This window comes from Branchiostoma belcheri, unplaced genomic scaffold, assembly GCF_001625305.1.
Source record: "Branchiostoma belcheri isolate BF01 breed outbred unplaced genomic scaffold, Haploidv18h27 scaffold9, whole genome shotgun sequence".
NCBI lineage: Eukaryota > Metazoa > Chordata > Leptocardii > Amphioxiformes > Branchiostomatidae > Branchiostoma > Branchiostoma belcheri.
The window spans coordinates 4,564,932-4,585,557 of NW_017804575.1; the positions used below are offsets into that span (position 1 = coordinate 4,564,932).

Below are 20,626 nucleotides of genomic sequence, written 5' to 3' on the forward strand. Positions count from 1 at the left end.
GGTCCCACCAAGCCCAAAAAAGCCCGGTCTAGATAGGGTTAAAGTGCAATTGTAAACAAAATGAGGTGTACGCCCCGCGTGTGGGAGAGGATCAAAATCCTATACAGTTTCATGACTGTGACATAATTCACTTGAGTGTTAAGTACCTACTAGCAACCTGTCCAGGCCTTCGCCCTTTAGTCCCAGCTATTCCAAGCCAGAATGATAAAGGCAAGAGAATTGTTGTGCATGGCGATTCAAGCAATCTGTCCATTTTTTGTGAGATCATTCATGACCCTTGGTCTTGTAATAGTGCATGGGTCAGCCAGCTTATCCTGTGGGAGCCAGCAGAGGGAAGGAAGCTTAAGAGGAGGGATAAAAGAAACATTAGCCATAACTTTCATAGACACCCTGAGTGGAATGCTGGGCTCAGAAACATCACCTCCGCTCACTGATGGAGGACAGGGACGAGTGGAAAAAGAAGAACCCGTTGTCTTCTGTGTTGACATCCCTGATGTCCCCGTTCAAGGTTAAATGATCTTGATGAGAGCGTGAGGTTACAACCAAACAACCAAAGGTCTTGTCACATTCCAATCTGAGATTCACAAGTACCGGACACATTCAACCAGCACAAACAAAATCATACTACCAAAACCAAAATCAAACTATCAGAAAAAGCGCTTTATGTAGAGGATGTCACAGTTGTGGAATAACATAGGCGGGAACTAGCAATGGATTGTAAATAGTGAATTGTGTAAAGTTTGCCATATACTGTTAATTTTGTAATGTTTTTGTACGTTTGTAATACATGTATGTAAATATGAATGTGTAGACCACAGGAAGAATAGCCTCTTATGAGGCTAATTGTGGATCTGAATAAAACTCAAACAACAATCAAGTCGTCTTGATCCTTGACGCTAATATGTAATCTCCAAGCAGATTTCTTTGGGGGACAAAACGCTACGCTATAGTTGACCAGACCGTAGCCAGTTGGCCCCAATTTTACGGGCTGGTCAAATTAAGTGTTGAAGTCAAGAAGTTAAACTTATTAAAAAAACGTATTAAAAAAATTGAAAAAACTTTTTGCATTTGGCCTATACAATTTCTTTATTACACTAATTCAAATGTACATCAGCAGGGGGAGAATAACTACTACCCCCTGAATTGAGTACCATTTGTCACATAATAAAAAAAACAGAGACAATACGTGGACATCTAATTAAGTAAGGTATATGCAAAGACATATACAAAGTAATTAAAATATACACAAAGTCCATACTGATTGCATCCAGTCAAGTCGGGTTCAGTTTATATTGAAGGTGAGTTGTTGTAAAGTCTGATGGCGCAATATAGGAAGGACTGCTGCAGTCCTTCCTGTATTGCGCCATCTGTAACCGACTGTTACTGTATTACGTAACGTGAATACATGGTATGACACTCTTGTTTCAGATGAAGTACGTCCAGAGAGAGTCGGACTTCACGGAAGACATGACGCCGATCATCCTGGCCGCGCACAAGAACAACTACGAGATCCTCAAGCTGCTTCTACAGAAGGGACACCCCATCCCCAAACCTCATGACGTCAGGTGCACCTGCCACGTAAGTAGCTAGGCACACTTTGATGACATTTAACAATAACAAGTAAAATCTGAGATTTTATACCTCCGGGCTTTTTATTGTATATTTCTATATAGGTGTTAAACAAAGAATTTATCGAGACCGGAACCCCTCTGTGTAAGGGGTCATATACGTGGACCAGACCGAGAATAGCTTAAACACGCCAAAGGTCAACGGTCGCGGCCACTTTCACGCTCAAAGGGGTGTTTTGGGCCACCAAAATGCGCCATTTTTACGCCCGAAAACACATATACAATAAAAACAAAAGAAGGTGCATCATCTACAGCCTAATAGCAAAACATATAGCGAGTCTCGAAAGAATCCGTCCACCAAAACGCGAGAAATAGCTGCGAACATAAAAATCTAAATCTCTCACAAAACCCTTCCGCGGAAGGATGTCTCCTCCCCCGGAGGTAATAATAACCTTTATTGTACATTCATGCCCTATCGGGCTAAGTACAGGTCAACAGATGAAAGGGTAATATACATGTTTGTAGTACAAACAGCTCTAAAACTACTCTAATACAGAAGTTCGGCTTCTTCTCTTTTCTTTGTGATGTTAAAAATATAATTTGAAATGGGTTTGTATAATACAGGATGATCAAAGCGCATAAGAAAGATAATTTTTTCAATGTTAGGCAAGTATTGGAGGTATGGAAACGTACTTGTAATATATCTAAAAAGATAATTTATTTCATTACTATATAAACTACAATCAATAACAAAGTGGGCTTCGTCTTCTACTTTGTTTGAGCTACAAAATTGGCAATAACCCCATCACGAACACTTGCAGAAAACCACCACAGTAGACAGGATGTAAAATTATTGGGTAAAGTAAATATTAAAAAAAAATAACCAAAGTGACAACCAAAAAAGTATTCACAGCATATTGTCACCTTCTCTAAAAAATGAGGTATTGTTTTGGTATGTGTGTGTGTGTGTGTGTGTGTGTGTGTGTGTGTGTGTTTCAGCGTTGCCCTTGCCCTCACGTTAGGTTGCATTAGATATGGTTGGGTTTAGTATTTTCCGGATTGAGAAAGCCATTAATCACTTGAACATCTGGTAGAGGTCGCTGCTTTTACACGTGTTTTTCATTACATGACCTCCTTGACACCTGAAAGCTTTTGTTTCTGCAGGAGTGCGCTGAAGGTTACCGTACGGACGCCCTGAGACACTCGCGGCAGAGGTTGAATGTGTACCGGGCTCTGGCCAGTCCCAGCCTGATCATGCTCTCGAGTGACGACCCCATCCTGACGGCGTTTCAACTCAGCTGGGAGCTAAGGGGGTCCGTAACAACATAGTCGTTCTATTCTTTTCATCATCAGTTTGTTTGGAAAACATTTCCATAAACATTTTGTAAATGTCAACTATCGTTTTAGCAAATAGTAGTGGTAGTATAAGGTAAGATGGCCAAAATTCAGTTAAGATTATAAAAATTCTATGGTATTTTCTGATTTTTTAATCGTTTATTAGCTGATAGATTTATGCTAAATGCTATTTTCTAATTATATTTCAGTCCATACCATGGTATGGATGAAATATACTGTGTTCCCTCATGTTTCTCCTCCTCCTTCTCCTTATCCTCCTCCTCCTGCCAATCGGTCAGAGGGATTCAACTCCGCCATCATTCAGTCAAATGACCTGAAATTTGGCATGGAGGTAGAGTGGGCAAATACCCCCAGACGTTTTTTTCATTTTTTTTGAAACGTGCCTTTAAAAAATTTTTATGAAGGTTTTTTTTGGGGCATTTTTCGACAAAAAATGGATTTTTGGATCCTGAGCCCTGGTATTATAACCAAATGATATGACATTCGGTATAAGGGTACCTTGAACGTGTGTCTACAGAATAGCAGTCACGTATTTGGCATTCACCACTTCCAAATGACTCATTTTGGGGACTTTAATGGCTATTTTCAGCAAAAAAAGGGCCAAAAGTGCTGTACCCGTTCCATGTTCTATCCAAAGAATGGCCTGAAATATGCTGTACTTGCTCCCAAGCAAATGTCGGCCTTTCTAGTTTTTTAATCGTTTATTAGCTTATAGATTTATGCTAAATGCTACCTCATATCCCAGAGCTTTTAAGCTCTAAGCTCAATGCATCACGACTGCTCAAGCGCACTCTGAACTGTGAGGTGGTTTATTGTATAAATGTAGTGGCCGACGTGTGAGTTCAAATCAGACTAAAAAGTTTAATGCAACTCAACAAGCAACAAACGCTTTTCAAGCTCTTGCTACCAACTTGTACTTGTCAATCATGGTGAGGTCGTGTAGCGTAACGGCAGGGTGCTCGAATCCAGGGGGGAGATGATACTATCCCATCATCCTTTGCAATACACATTCCACAACACGTGTCCCAGATGGCTGACTGTCAGCACCAGGCATATAGTCTTGTCATGTTTCCTTTAAAAGTGCAGCAATGGCAACAATTTGACCAGTAATTTTTGGTTCTTTGAATTATCAAAGGACTCAAGTAGTGTATGAGGCTATCTGACTTTTGTAACTTATGTACAACTTCTTACATTGTGTCATAAACATTTATGCAAACATTTGCTTCAAAAATGGTGCTCAAACTTCACCAAACTAAAGTGCTTTTCTACAAACTCTGTTAATTGGTGATATTATACATCTTGTGCATCAGAAAACCCCAAATGCACCAAAAAGCACCCATGGGAAACAGACGAAAATATTATATTTGATATGATTTATGTAATAATCATCAGCAAATGCAATTTTCTTCTGTTTCCCATGGGTGCTTTTTGGTGCATTTGGGGTTTTCTGATGCACAAGATGTATAATATCACCAATCAACAGAGTTTGTTGGAACATGCCACCGATCTTGTGTCCTTCAGAAAGTAGAGCTCGAAATTCACTGTGCACTGGTGCACCCAACCTAAAAAAACTGACTGCACAAATTTTGTTGGGTGCACCATATAAAATAAAGTAAATAGAATGTCAGCAAAAACAAATTATGTTTAACTTCTAAAGAAAAGTACTAAAACAATGATTTTATTTTTTTCTGACACTTGAGATGTTAAGAATATGTTGTATACTACTATACATTTAACATCTAAAATGTAAAGCTACAAAAATATTTGGGTGCACTGGTGCAGCTAGAGAAATAGATTGGGTGCACAGCTCTAAATGAGTTTGTATTAATTTGCTCTATGTGTGAGACACAACACCAGCAACAGCTGCCTTTGTTCTACCTGTATTGTATTGACTGTGTAACAATTGCAATGAATCAACTAGAAAAGTAACATTTGCGAAGCAAATGCATGATGTTTACCTTCGGATACGGTCTGCTCTGTTAATTCTTACTCAAACACATTCACATACATGTACTACTAGTATATGGTGACGGGAGCAGAGCAGACAATGAAGTTTGCAACATTATGTAACCCAACCCCCAGTCACCATGGTGACAGACGTCAACAAATCATGTGATTGGCCAGGTCAGAGGTTAGTGTTTGGAGAAGACGAAATTGAGTAAAAACAATATGTTTTCCTTCGGTAAACATAAATATAACTTCTCATTCACCCATATCACCTCTTTATACAGGTTGTCAACCTTAGAGAACGAGTTTAAGTCGGAGTACGAGCAGCTGTCCAAGCAGTGTAAGAAGTTCGCCTCGGACCTGCTGAGCCACACGCGGGGCACCAGGGAACTGCAGGTCATCCTCAACCACTCAGACGACATGGTGGAGTCAGCCACCAGCAGTAACTCACTGGCCAGGCTCAAACTCGCCATCAAATACCACCAGAAAGAGGTCAGAGAGTGCTTTGTTCATGGTCATGGTCATGGTCATGGTCATGTTATAGTCATCTTTTTAACACTTGTGGCGTCGGTGGCGCAACGGTTAGAGCGTTGGACTCGGAACCAAGAGGTCCCGGGTTCGATACTCATCGTGGCCCGACGTTGTACCCTTGGGAAAGGCACTTTACACGACTTCCCCACCTATACGGTGGGGTGACGCCCACCGAGCCTCTTAGGCTAATCTGTCTGGGTGCCAAAAACACCTTACGGATTTGGTGCGGCGATCTCTATTCACGTAGACTGGGAAGAAACTATCTCTTACCAGATTGTATTATCTTTCTTTCTTAGTTACGTCCATCAGCGAGTTCTCTAATATTTTGGGGGTTTATGGTAGGCTAGGTTTTTAAAAGAAAATCATGAACGGATGTTTGGCATTGCTGCATACTTGATTGAAAATTATGGTCCCCTAACAGTTTCCTTTGGTACTGCAGCAGTTTGTATTGTCTTAAGTTCCAAACATCTTAGCATCATGATTTCTATGGTTGTAGTAAGCTTATATACATGTTGCATGGATTCGGATATTAAGATATGTTATATTATAATTAATTACTGTATTTGCCCTTAAGTGGACAAGATGAACACTAGTCTCTTGCAATTATCAGTCTAGTTCAATAATTTAAGTTATCGCTCTCATTTAAAGTTTACTAATTTTGCACCCCCCCCCCTACAGTTCGTATCCCAGCCTAACTGCCAGCAGCTGCTGTCGTCCATGTGGTACGAGGGGTTCCCGTCATGGCGGCGGAAGCACTGGGCCGTCAAGGTTCTGATCTGCGCCTCCATCGCCCTGGCCTTCCCCCTGCTCGGTATCTGCTACCTCTGCGCACCCAAGAGCTCCCTGGGCAAGCTTATACGGAAGGTAAATTTCAGTTTCAGTTTTATTCAGATCCACAATTAGCCTCATAAGAGGCTATTCTTCCTGTGGTCTACACATTCATATCCTACATACATATATTACAAACGCACAAAAACATTACAAAATTAACAGTACATGGCTAACTTTAGACAATTCACTATTTGAAATCCAGCACTTTGCTAGTTGCCTATGTTATTCCACAACTGTGACATCCTGTATATAAAGCGCTTTTTCTGAGAGTTTGATTTTGGTTTTGGAAGTCTGATTTTGTTTGTGCTGGTTGAACGTGTTCGGTACGAGGTAAGAGGACAAGAGATTGCAGTATAAATGCCCTCAAATTTTACACACGGTTTTTTTACACACGGTCTAGTCGTTTTGTTAGGCCACACTGATTTAATATTATGGATGACATCCTCTGAAGACCCCCAAACTAGTGCGCGCGGGCGAATAAAAAAAAATTCCGGCCAAAAATAAAAATGCTACTAAACCACAGGAATACAAAGATCGTATTGTGAATTTGAGGCAGTACATAGGGACGTATACGACAAGCCGGCACATGTTGGCTTTTTGCGGAATGTACTGAGTTCTTGAGTCGTGGAGCTTCGCGTTAGTAGCCTGGGTGCCATCCTGTAAAGTTACCGCCACCTATACCATGGACTACGCAAGCCTAGAGCCAGGCCAAAGCCTTGGAGACCGTGATCCTTTTTTTTTTCTGGAGAACAGGCGAAAATCAATGCGCGCGCGGATGTCATCCATAAAATTAAGTCGGTGTAGCCTTACATGAAAATCAAAGCAGTTGACGATATCGCACTTCATTAAAGTAACATCTTTATATGCTACCATTCCACTCGTTTCTTCCGTACAAGCTTTCATGTACAATGTTCATACCTTCTCAAATTGAAATAAAGCCTACACCTAACATCTAAATTTTATATCAAAAGTCAACCTAAATATACTTCGACCTTCTTCATGAAAAATGACCCATCCTTGGCACGTGACCTAACCACAGCGCTAGGCTTTCATTTGAAACCATCGCCCTTCTCTACTTAACTATCAACTTTCCTGAAATTCAATTAGTGCATCAATGTATATATAAAGTCACCAACAGATCTAGCAAGTTCCATGTTTTTTATTTTATTCACATGGATTTTTGAGCATTGGATAGGAAGCACTTGTTGTGCTTATGTGAATCCGCTGCTCATAAAACATAATACAAAAGTAAACATAAAGATGACATAAAGTATAACATAAACATAAAATGAAAGTGGCTGGCGCACCAATACCTATAGCATAGACATTAATGAGATTGGTCAAATCTTCCAGAGTGATAGATATAGTTGAACACAATATCAAAGATACGGCAGTTAGTAGTGTATGGGAGGGAGGGGCTACCTGTAAGAAGTAAAGTACGTAATGTGGCGTCATTTGCGTTGAGTGGGTAGGAAGTTCCATGTTTGTGCATATGGCTAGTATTCGTTTAAAAATGAAATTCGTAACTTGATCAGACGCTCCATCGCTATCTATCCCTCCCCCATCTGCAGCCGTTCCTGAAGTTCATCTGCCACACGACGTCGTACCTGTTCTTCCTGGCTCTGCTGTACCTGGCCTCCAACCCCGCCCTGGTGGGGGACGAGGACGTGGACAGACCCAACCTGCAGGGCCCGGTACCCAACACCGTGGAGTGGATGATCTTCGTCTGGGTTCTCGGTACGTAAAGACTAAATCATCATCATCATCATCGTCAGCGTCGCCGCTCACATCTGTCAACGAGGCGGGGCACCACTTCTTTCTTTTGTCAAGCACTTGCCTTCCTGCTCTTTCCCAAGTGAAATCTCCTCTAGATCCTGCTAACAACAATAACGACCAACACAAACGTCAAATTCAATGACGTGGGAACCCCCCATGCCATAAAGCCCATTTCCGAACTTGACCTTCGTATTCTCAATGGTAACTTGCCAACTAAAAATTATAGACAACCATTTAAGGATTCCCAAGTTATCTGGAGTACAACAAAAAACGCAAACACAAAAGGTCAGCTCCAGTCACGTAAGAACCCCCCATGAAGCCCATTTTTGGCCTTGACAATGCCCATCACTAAGACAACCAGCCTGATAAAAGTCGTGAATCTCGGACCATGCCTTCAAAATTTATCGTAAATAATCTGCAAAACAGTGCCAAACCGATTTCATAGCCTTCTTGTCGAAGGCAATAATACCATATCATTAGTATTTTTTATACTTTATATTATCAAAATATACATCCCACTGTCTCAATCAGGTCAAACAACAACATTTTTTATCAAAGTTGTGTGGCAGCAGAATGTGTGGTTGGCTCCAATTCATTTTATATGATAGTAGATGCTGCTTTCAAATGAAATCGTATTTGAGCAAGGAACGTCTATGTTTTGAGAAAAGAAAAGTAATAATTATAATAAAGAAGAAATTAATCGCATAAGTACTTTATTTATGATCTACTATTCCTAAGTTTGTATTATTTTAAATTTTAATTGTATGAGTTTGACCTCTCACAATCTCACACACTATGACTGATTATTATTATTATTGCATCTTGTTTTGTGATTTTCGAATTCCTTTGTTACGTTTAGTTATTATTTTATGTTACATTATTTTCTTGTATGGGCTCCCTTGGAAATCAGCCTCAACGGCTGAAGGGACTACCCATTTGTCCCTAAGATGAATAAATAAATAAATAAATGCTGTTGTCGTTTGCTGCAGGTATGATCTGGGGAGAGATTAAGCAGCTGTGGGAGGCGGGACTGAAGGAGTACATTAGTGACCAGTGGAACGTCATGGACTTTATCATGAACTCACTCTACGTGGCCACCATCGCGCTCAGAGTCGTCTCTTATATCAAGGTGAGTTGTAGGACCGTTTGTAATTTTCAAAGTCTCTGCCGTTCGGTGGCTGCGAGCTGATGCTGACGACTGCTTGTACGGTGCCCTTTCTATTGCAAAAATGTTGAAGTAACAAAGTAACATTTGCAAAGCAAATGCACAATGTTTACCTTCACATGGCCATGGTCTAGCATAACAAGTTAGTGTTCTGTTAATTCTTACTCAAGTACAGTCCTGCAAATAGTGACCTAGTGACCAGCCCCTCTAACTCTGTCCTGCAACTTGCAACATAATGTAACCCAACATCACAGGTTGTCTGCAACAGCACCAGTTACCATGGTGACAGACGTCTGGTCCAAGTCATCGACCTTATGTGTTTGGAAAAGAAGAAGAAACAGAGCAAAAACAACGTGTTTTCTTTCTGTTTTCCTTCTACCTTGTCATGAACATGAGCACTCCATTATCTTATGATCTTGACTACGTGCCAGAGTATACAGTGCAATTTTACGGAATACAGTGCAATCGTATTAGTATACAGTGCAGTTTTACGGAATACAGTGCAATCGTATTAGTATACAGTGCAATTTTAAGGAATACAGTGGAATTTTACGGAATACAGTGCAATCGTATTAGTATACAGTGCAGTTTTACGGAATACAGTGCAATCGTATTAGTATACAGTGCAATTTTAAGGAATACAGTGCAATTTTACTAATGACGTTGTTATGTCGCAACCTGGGCCCGGCTTTCCAGGGACGCCGCTGACGGAGCGTACTCACGTCTTTCTGTGTTTTTCGAGTGAATTTGGACCGTTCTCGTAGATACACCTATAGTCAAATCACTACATACTAACACTACTACTTCGAATTCGCTCGAAAAAGACAAAAATATGTCAGCGGCGTCCGCCATCTTGTACAAAAAGCAGGGAAAGCCGGGTCCAAGTCACGTGATTTAACGTCATTAGTAAAATTGCACTGTATTCCGTAAAATTGCACTGTATACTAGTAAAATTGCACTGTATTCTAATACGATTGCACTGTATTCCGTAAAGTTGCACTGTATACTAATACGATTGCACTGTATTCCGTAAAATTGCACCGTATACTAGTAAACTTGCACTGTATTCCGTAAAATTGCACTGTATACTCTGGCACCCCTGGACTATCAACCCGATGAACATTTTCACGTATGTCCTGCTCAGTTTAAGGACGAGACACTGAGCAGTCGGAACGGGACGGCGCTCCACCCCCGCTCCACGTGGCAGGCGGACCACCCTACCCTGGTGGCGGAAGGTCTCTTCGCTACAGCAAACATCTTCAGCTCGCTCAGGGTCATCTTTCTATTCACCTCCAACTCCCATCTGGGACCGCTGCAGGTATCCCTTTGTTTATACTTTTGATATTAGTATTCAAGGGATAACATTAACTTTTACGAGGGACGAAAACATCCTCGTTTGTTATATATAGGTATAGCTATATCAAGGATGTAGCTTATGAATGTCAGATGTATCACCTTGCAAAGTCTGCCTCTGCCCTGTGTTGCATTTCGATGATCTAGCAGTTGAAGTGTCTGCTACTATAACATCAAGCTACATGTTCCCACAGGTTTTGGAAGAAATACGTCTTTTTGTTTCTGTTTGCACTTTAATTTTGCAAACTGTACAATACAGTTCAATATCACCTTTTTGTGATAGTAAACAAGATCTAAGCCACTTATTTGTGGATTGTTGTTATGTTACTAAATTTTGGAATGACTTTCGCTTATGGTGGCTCGACACTTTTTCTGAACATATTGCATTAACGAAAACCGATATATTGTATGGTAAAATTGAAAAACTGCAAAAAAAATAGACACTTGAATTCCTGTTTACTTTATGCAAAATATGACATTTATAAGAGTACATCGAATAACAAACCTTATTTCTGTAATGCATTATTTTCATGATATTCGAGACAAACATTCTTCGTAAAATGTCACACCTCAAACATGTCTTCTGTGTATTATTATATTCGTATTAAGGGAGCCACACTGTTTTTCCGCTGTATGTATATTTCTTTGATAAACGAATAAAAAAAAATGTTAGGGATTTGATGGCTTTCTGATACACATTTCTCTTTCTGATACACATTTCTCCCATATTATTATTGTAGTTTTATTACTATATTACTAGTGTTGGACAAGTTAAAATCTATGAATATTCTTTCTTGTTACATTTCAATGTATGCCTTTGCCGAAGTTATGCACATATTTTAGTATACGTAGTGACATCAACCATATTCTATTCATCTACATCCCCTTCATCTGTTCACGTTGCTGCAGATATCCTTAGGGAGGATGGGGTTCGACATAGTCAAGGTCCTGTTCATCTACTTCCTGGTGCTGTTCGCCTTCGCTAACGGCCTGAACCAGCTGTACTTCCCGTATAACAACAACAACGGGTCCCTGCAGACGGACGGGAACGACTACTACTGCTACGGCGTGCGCTGCCACGACCAGAACAACGCGTTCTCGAGGTATTCAGCGCTCGAAATTATAGGCGGTCCAATGGCCACTGATCACTGAAATTTAGGCTGGGAAGACTAAAAAGACATTTAGGGACATTTTGCGGGTAATAGAAAAATAATCAACATTAGAATGTCAGCCCTTCTTTTGTTTATCAGGCACACGCCCCGAATTTTGGATCCGGAAAAGTTCCCCCGAATTTCCTGTATTCTATGCAACTATAGTGCGCCTTGGATTGAACATAAGCAAAATAAAGTTGACATCAAGTTGAAGCCATACAATACCTCCCCCCCCCCCTAAAAAACAGGTCGGGACAGTTAATCCTCACTTCGGGACAATTGAATTTTTTTTTTGGTACAGTGCTGGGACAAGAGTATTTCGAGGCCATATACTGGTTTGATGAATAACGATGATACTTTGTGATACTTTTTTTTGTAATAATCCATTAGTGCAAGGACACACCACTAGTCTTCCTGGACTTCTCGACAATAACCGTAACATACAATAACCTGCATAAACATTACATTATATTCATCAAATATATTATCATATTACACTATCGCCATTTCATCAAAAAAGTCCTATTGCACAGTTGTTAAAATTAATTACAAATGGAACAGCCGAGATCACTCAATTCCATTGAGAGTTCTTACAGTTCGTTCAGACCGCTTTGAGCGGTCCGCAATTCTAGTTGTGACTTGTAACTAATGACTTTAAAAGCAACTATTAGGCAGAATGTCACGCCTGCTTTGCCCTGTTACTTCAAGTCGATGGACCCTTTCTTGTCCACACACACACAAAAAAAAAACATTGTCATTCTGTACTACATATTAACTACCAAGTTGAACACAGGTCAACGTTTATGCTAATACATTCATACAATCTTCTCGTCCCGTCCTATTCAGTTTGTGGGAAACCCTTCAAGCTCTGTTCTGGTCCCTGTTCGGGCTGGTCAACCTGTACGTGACCAAAGTGGAGAACGCGCAGGGCTACAAACACGCCTTCACGGAGTTCGTGGGAACGTGGATGTTCGGGGCCTACAACGTCATCGCTCTCATCGTGCTCCTCAACATGCTCATTGCTATGATGAACAACTCCTATCAACACATAGCGGTGAGACACGGTTATGACAATGATTAAGAATTTAGCCTTTTTTGTACATTCATGCCCTATCGGGCTAAGTACAGGCGAACAGATGAACTGGGTAATATACATGTTTGCAGTACAAACAGCTCTAAACTACTCTAATACAGAGGTTCGGCTTCTTCACGTTTCTTTGTGATGTTAAAAATATAATTTGAAATGGGTTTGTATAACACAGGATGATCAAAGCGCATAAGAAAGATATTTTTTTAATATTAGAAAAGTATTGGAAGTATGGAAACGTACTTGTAATATATCTAAAAAGATATTTCTTTCATTACTATATAAACTACAATCAATAACAAAGTGGGCTTCATCTTCTACTTTGTTTGAGCTACAACATTGGCAAATCCTTTGCTCCAGAGGTGTGCGGTTGTGCCTTCCTGTTTCGATGCTGAGTTTATGACAGCAGATTCGTATGTTTGGTGATGGTGGTTCTTTGACTTAATAATAATAATAATGATAATGGTGTATTCAGCACTTAATGTACAGAATAGCATGTCCCTGGCAATTGGGTCCTGAATTGCTCTGACTTTCACACATTATTGTGATACTAAGGGTTAAAAACATGGCCGTCATCATTTAGAAATCAAAATATCAGAATCATATTAAAATACCAGAATTACAAAATGAATAAAACGGTCTTTAAACAGTAATATATCAACATGGCTAAATCTCAGTCCAGAATTATGAGTTTAGTTTTTTTTTGTAATCTTACAATATGCAGCATTGCACTGTTTCTTAATCATTCAGTTCTCGCAGTGATATTGTTCCGTTATCAGATGGTTATCGGTGTTCAGTCATCATTTATAGTTATCGGTAATCTCCTATAGCTTGTAGATGTTGAGATAGTACATCGCGATTGCATTATGATAACCCCACTTGCCCCTTCGTTAACATGCAGTTCTCCTGATATGTAAAGATATTTTCCTTCCTCTGCAACTAAGGCTGTTGACCTTAAATTTTGGTATTCAGATGAGTACTTCTAGGGACGAACATGGACGAATGTTCCAAACTTTCCTCATAGAAACTCCGTATCCGCAGTCTCCATTCGCTCCGTTTCTTTAAATTCTCGCATTACGTCCGGATAAGTCATCTATCGTTTCACTGTCAGTGAGCTAATCAAACAATTTGAAAATGCTTTTATTTTGGACCATAGAAACAACTTACTACTCATTAAAGACGAAAACTTGAAAATAAAAAAGAATTACTCAAAGTAATTTTGATGTGCTAGGGATCCTCAAATACACAGTGGCAAGATTGTGTCTGGTAATTTCTTCACAATTTTCAAAATCTGTTCGAAATAACGCAAGGTTAAAAGCAAACATACTATTTACGCCGGTACTCAAACAAATAGCAATGCCTGACAACAACCATACATATGTCCAGATATTTCTGGAAAGAGTTTATGGACTGGTGGAAAACAGATCATACGCTTCCCGCGGCTCTCTCCGACAATGAAATTATTTATGGTCACTTTTCCCCCCTCCAAAACAAATAAAACATTGAACAGTTGTATCTTGCAAGCAAAATATTACCTTTAGCAATTAGTCATTAGCAATATCAACCCCACGTTCCATGCCGTAAAACACAGACTATCGACATTTCCTTTTGACTCGCCCACATCTGTTCTGTAATTATGTAGTTTAAGTTATGTAATATCTCCTGTATGTCTTATGACCACATATTGCTGTATAGTCGTTGTATATAACCAGGCATTGCTGTAAATTCGCGTTTTAAATTTGTAGTGTTAAAATGTATTGTTTATGTGATTTTCTGAATAAAGATATTAAAAACAATTATGTCCACAGGACCACGCTGATACGGAATGGAAGTTCGCGCGGACCAAACTGTGGCTGAGTTACTTTGAGGAGGGTGGAACTCTGCCCCCTCCCTTCAACATCGTCCCCAGTCCCAAGTTCTTCTGGTACACCATCATGTGGGTCAAGAACAGCTGCTCCGAGATCTGCAACTTCAGGAAGAAACAGCTCAACAGGATGAGGTCCATAGGGGTAAGAAATTATCTGACAATCATCCCCCTGGCTTTCATAAGCTTTAATAGCCATGGGTGGATCAAATGTAGCCTATAGTCTGTGGCGTCCTCAGTCTCCGTATTCAGCTAATGTATTTTTGGACAAATGTAGACTACTAACGAAGCAGCTTTGAATAACGAAACAGCTATTGTGGTAAGCATTTTTAGCGTGGACGAGTTATGTATCTGAAAAGCTCGTTTGTGAATAGTAATAAAACTACGTACAATTTTCCAACATCTATCACCCGGTCCTGGAGCTCATTGACGGTTGAATTTCAATAAAATGGTACTAAAATTATTCCAATTAGTAATATATTTTTCACATATTTCACTGCAGAAAATGACAGCCATCAAGCTCAGAAAGGACATGGCATACAAGGTGGGTTCTGTGTTCTTCTAAAGTATGATTTCTAAACAAGACTAGACGCTTGAGCTAACGAAATACCTTTGGTGCCCGCATGTCACATGCATGCGGTCTAAGTGCTTCCATCAGTTCCCAATACTCCGTACATTTTATCAGGTTGGTAAATCACTAGTTTACATTGCTTGTATTGTATCACCTCCCACAGGACGTCATTCAGAACCTGGTGCGGAGATACATTGCGAACGAGATCAGGGACCGGGAAAGCTCAGAAGGTACTGCAACTTTATATTTCCACACTTTTTTTCTGGGTGACGTAAGGGCTGTTAATAGTGAAACAGTTTAACTTAACCCCCTACATTACGATTGTTCTAATCAACATCAGTTTAGGATAATCTAGGATAATTTAGGAAAAAAATATCCTTTATGGACACACGTCAGATATTTTCTTAAACAAAGCCACGTTGACAGTTAAATATTACATCTTTAGATACATTGTACGAAACGAAAGTTTTAGATTAGAAAATATGCGCCAACTTTTAGAACACTTGATGTAAAAGGGGTAAGCCATAACACATCAAGTATTTGTATGTAAAATTTGAAATAAATGATTAATAAAAAAGATCGAAGCTGATCGAACTACAATGAAATCACCACGTCACCGTATCAATATCGATTGGTATTGGTAGAAACATTTACATAGTAATGATCAATTATTGCTACACGTTGGTAAATTTCATGTACTGGCCGAAAGTCCCTCAACTTGAATTTTGTTCAAAGGTGATTTGGAAACAAGAAGCATTGTGGAAGAGTATTGTGAAAAAAAATTAGGATAAGTGTGAACAAATATATGTTTGTCCTCCAGGTCTGTGTGAAGACGACATCAACGAGTTGAAGCAGGACATCTCGAGTTTCCGGTACGAGATGCTGGCTCTGCTGAAGTCTGACGGTGGGGAGGGGGGTCTGGACCTGCTGCAGGACGAGAGACCGTCTCGGAGGAAGCGGCGGACCGGGAAGTACAGCCTGGAGTCACTGTCTCAGCCGCGATCCCGCTCTATGAACAACCTGGACCGCCTAGAGGAGCGCCCGGCTGCCGAGGACACGGACTCCGCCAAGGTGTGTCTGTCCCGGCCGCTGGCTGCAGCTGCCGTCAGGTCCGTGTTTCCCGTGTTGGAACAGAGGCAGAGGAACGTGATGAACGGGCAGGTGGCCGGGACGGTGGAACGGACCTGGTCCCAGGGAAACCCAGCCGTCCTGCAGGACGGCAACCCGCTGCTGCTACAGACCGAGCGGGTGTCCAGCATGGGCAGGATTAGTAGGACATTTGTCACGCTGGCGTCCCCCGTTCTCGGGCGGAGAAGGCGACAGCAGAGGAAAGATTTGGACGAGAGGACAGAAGAAGACACGGAGCTGGGCGCCATGTCTCGCGCCGACAGGAACTATGCCAACGAAAACGACATGGTAACTCGTTTGTGACGCATTGAGAAACCACAGGGTAACTCGTCTATGACGAATTGGGAGATGTCCTGCATGTTCAGACGCTCTCTCACAGACGTTTCTTGTGACGTCCTCTAAGAGACGTCATCAGAATCTTGCATGTTTACTCATCGCAGTAAATGAGGAGTCGATCACGTTTCCCTGCATGTGGGCACACCGCCCCTCTCTCAGGACCCACCAGTTATAAAGAGAGACGCTTGTAAAAAAAAGGGGGAAGGAGAGTTTGATAATACTTCAATGGGACGTTTTCTCTTTGTTCTCACGCAGGCGATCGTCTCCACGTGTGCGCCAATCGCGGAAATAGACGACGCTGCGGACGAAGAGCCTTCTGGTGAGGAAACCAGCTCGTCTGAGTCTGCACCGCGACATGACGTCGTTTGAGGAAGTGAGAGAACGTCTTTACGCCGCACACCTGCTGCAAGGTGTGTCTGGCCGACAAACAATACAGACTTTCAACACTTTCCGATAGGATCCACGCGGAGGTTTGGATTTCCAGCAGGACTGTTGTTCAACACTGGAGACAGATTTTTCAAAACGTTCCTAGGATTTACCTCAGGAAGCAAGCCGAGCGCGACAAAGTAACTTCTGACTGGGGTGCTGAACGCTTTAGGACACTTGTGTGGAGTTACTCTTCACTTGCGAGAACTTTTCTTGAACGTGCGGGAGCGCCAGAGATCACTGCTCACAACGGTAAACAGAAAGCCGCGCAGGAGGAAGAGAAAAAGTTCGTCTTCTGAACTTTCTCTTGAGTTGACAGTCGCCGCGCCTACATACGCGTGTTACTTGAGATTCTGTAAGATATTTCGGATTGGGAGTTCTTAAAGGCATTCGTTTGTAGGATGCACCACGTCTAGAGGAACGGATATTCCGGGACACAGGAACACTCCGGACAAGAGGACACAAAGAACCCAGATCTCAACGTGTCAACGTCATTACCATTTTCTTATAAACAAGGATTTAGAAAAACTCAAGTCATATTCTTGGAAGACAACTGTACGTACTAGATAGGTCAGAATTTTAAACGGATTTCCTTAGCTTTTACTTCTATATGTCAGTGTACGACCGAATACATTATATGACGGTGCTGCACAGCTGTTGATGGCGTCATCAAAATAGGTTGTGACATCACGGAATAGGTTGATGACGGGACCTGACGTCATCGGAATGGTGACATCGTCATTTCTGCATCCAAAGTGGAGTTTATTTAGAAGCATGACGGGAAATCGGAGTAGTTTTAACCTTTGACCAGCCAAGTTGACCTTTGACCTGCCAACTGTAGTGCCTTTCACGAGTCTGTGCAAAGTGCGTGTTGTTTTCTTACTGTAAATAGTGAAATTTGTACGACAAGCTGCTAATATATGAATGTAACTGTGCTGCGACGCTTCTACTGCGGTGAAAACAATATAACACTGGTCATGATAACTTACAAAGTAGAAAGTAATTTTGGACTTTTGGGGGGCTTTAAGTAACATTTACATGCAACTACACACTTCCTTTTATAAACTCATTAACTCCTCGTAAATAGCTACAGAGCATTTTCCTGGACACCAACATGGGGGTGGACGCATTTTTTTATTTATTTTGCATTTCAGTGGATTGTAGTTCAAGCATTTTGGACATGTCTAGAGATTTTTTGACCCTCTGTAATAACATCCATGAAGTATGTGCAGTTCACTTAAAAGAATAGCAGAACAAGACTGGCAATGAAAACATACATTGCCATGGCGACGGTGGTTGCTGTCAGGGTTATTGTTTGCATGGCACCGCCATCATTTCATGATTTTGAGGAAGACTTGGTACCTGTTAAGTCTAGACAAATACAGTGCACTCCTTCCCTGAGTGTATAGTGAACGAGTCCCGGGGTCACAGAAAGTAGGGCCATCTGAGGCAGAGAGGTCTTCCCAAGGGTTTCCAGGAATGTGGGCATAAATGTGGGTCAGAGACATGCCTGTGGACATTCCATTCCTGTGGACAAAATGCCTGTACCATTCCTAGAATTCTTGCAAACTGCACACAATACTGTACCATTCGGCTCCTCCCTAAGACGTCGCCAAAAACAGACAAAAAATAACCCCAAAAAATACACCAAATTGAGCTACGGCCATTCATTATACAGTTCAAGGACACCAATATGGCGGCACATGCCCGCTTGAACATTGATTTGGAAAATGAGTGAAGACGCTCCATAGCAATGTACATGTTTTGAAAAATTATGATTATGAATTTCCTGTCTTTATCCAACAGTAAAGTGACCAGTATTATATCGTTGCTTCCTTAGATTGGCACGAGGTAGAATGCACACGCAGAATGCGCTAACGTTACGTACGCAAACAACAAACACGCAAACAGAAAAACAACAACACCTCACTGTGCGCTAATCACGTAATCACAAACAAACACACAACACTTTTTATCCAACGTACCACTCACAGCACGCACATGATAGTATTTCGTACACACAAAAACACACAAACACATTTGCACTGCCATGCTACATTGACACACAACCTACAAAACATACTAATCATGATAAGAAATGTGAATACTTTGGGGTACATTAATGGTATGGATATCACATTATGAATTTATATACAAAATATTATTTTGGCTTAGGACTTACATGTGTTAAAGGCTGGTAGAGATTTGAGCCATAGTCCATAATATAGCACAGCGTACTTCTTTCTCTTTTACTCTGAAAAAACAGTGAATTCTTTGAATTCAAATTTTAGATTTATACACTAGTGTGGTGCGAGGTAAAACCAGTCAGTATTGCCCTAAGGAAGGGGGCAAACGGTTCATCGCCAGGTGGTTGTAGTACAAATAACTTTGTACAAGTTAAAGTTAACTGTATGATATTACGACTTGTAGTTTCCTTAGCTCCAATTAAAGGCATCCAATGCGATTTCAGAGCAGCAAAACGAAAAATATTCTGAATAAGGCCTTTCTGATATTGACACATATTGCTTCACATTATGCACATTTCAATCAGTGTTTCATACTTTTGGTATTTTAAACTGCAGAAACAAGCCCCAAGATGAATTCTTTATTTTATGAATGGTACCCTAAAAATCAGCCAAGGGCCTTCCATTAACCATTTTCTGTCAGAATTTTGGTATTTTTGCTCCATGAGGGTCAATATAAATTTGTATAGTGTGATTTCAACTCAGTATGTAGATACTGACTAGAATATTGACTTTGAAAAATTGGGTTTCCAAGCCCTAAAAATTGCATTGGCGTCGGTGGCGCAACGGTTAGAGCGTTGGACTCGGAACCGAGAGGTTCCGGGTTCGATACTCACCGTGGCCCGACGTTGTGTCCATCAACGTCTCCCGACGTTGTGCACTTGGGAAAGGCACTTTACACGACTTCCCCACCTATACGATGGAGTGACGCCCACCGAGCCTCTTAGGCTAACCTGTCTGTCAGGGTGCCAAAAACACCTTACGGATTTGGTGCGTCGATGTGACAACATCTCATATTGGCCACTGAGAGCCGTAATTTTTTTTTATTGCATTGGATGCCTTTAATACATCAGTATTGCTCCAATCCTCTTTAGAGCTACCTTAGGTTGCCTGATTGATTAATTTGATTAATTGCTGCAACTTCATTTTGCCGGAGGACGTGTGAGCATTTTATATTGGCTTATAATTTGCAGATTAATTTACCTTATATCAAGCGACCGTTGACTAAGCTTATAAGCTGGTACACCAAATGCAGTTCGAATGTTCACTTAACTTGAAGTACGTTTGTGACATTTCATCAATTTTCTCATTTAGATGCTATTGCCTTCATACAAATATTCGGAGATGCTAAACTAGATCACTTATTAAAATCAATTCATGAAGCTAATTTTTAAGATCGTGCAATAAATCACAAATATCATGAAGGTAAGAGCTAGTATTTCCTCGTTTTGAAGTGCTACTAAATTATCAACTTTGTTAGTTTTAAGTGGCATTTTTTTGTCATTTATATTG

General features: G+C 40.8%; 1 protein-coding gene across 1 annotated transcript in view; it reads left to right on the top strand.

The window, feature by feature from the left end:
• The window catches only part of LOC109487755 (short transient receptor potential channel 4-like), a 56,889-nt gene extending 38,784 nt beyond the window's left edge, over positions 1-18,105 (top strand). Inside the window, exons 5-18 of the mRNA XM_019791822.1 lie at positions 1,429-1,578; positions 2,733-2,881; positions 5,156-5,363; positions 6,081-6,266; positions 7,805-7,970; positions 8,999-9,138; positions 10,319-10,492; positions 11,437-11,630; positions 12,525-12,732; positions 14,574-14,774; positions 15,132-15,173; positions 15,364-15,430; positions 16,021-16,616; positions 16,920-18,105. Of these exons, the coding sequence (XP_019647381.1) occupies positions 1,429-1,578; positions 2,733-2,881; positions 5,156-5,363; positions 6,081-6,266; positions 7,805-7,970; positions 8,999-9,138; positions 10,319-10,492; positions 11,437-11,630; positions 12,525-12,732; positions 14,574-14,774; positions 15,132-15,173; positions 15,364-15,430; positions 16,021-16,616; positions 16,920-17,033 (2,595 nt within the window). The 3' untranslated portion in view covers positions 17,034-18,105. The remainder of the gene's footprint in view (positions 1-1,428; positions 1,579-2,732; positions 2,882-5,155; positions 5,364-6,080; positions 6,267-7,804; positions 7,971-8,998; positions 9,139-10,318; positions 10,493-11,436; positions 11,631-12,524; positions 12,733-14,573; positions 14,775-15,131; positions 15,174-15,363; positions 15,431-16,020; positions 16,617-16,919) is intronic.
• Positions 18,106-20,626: the final 2,521 nt, after the last annotated feature.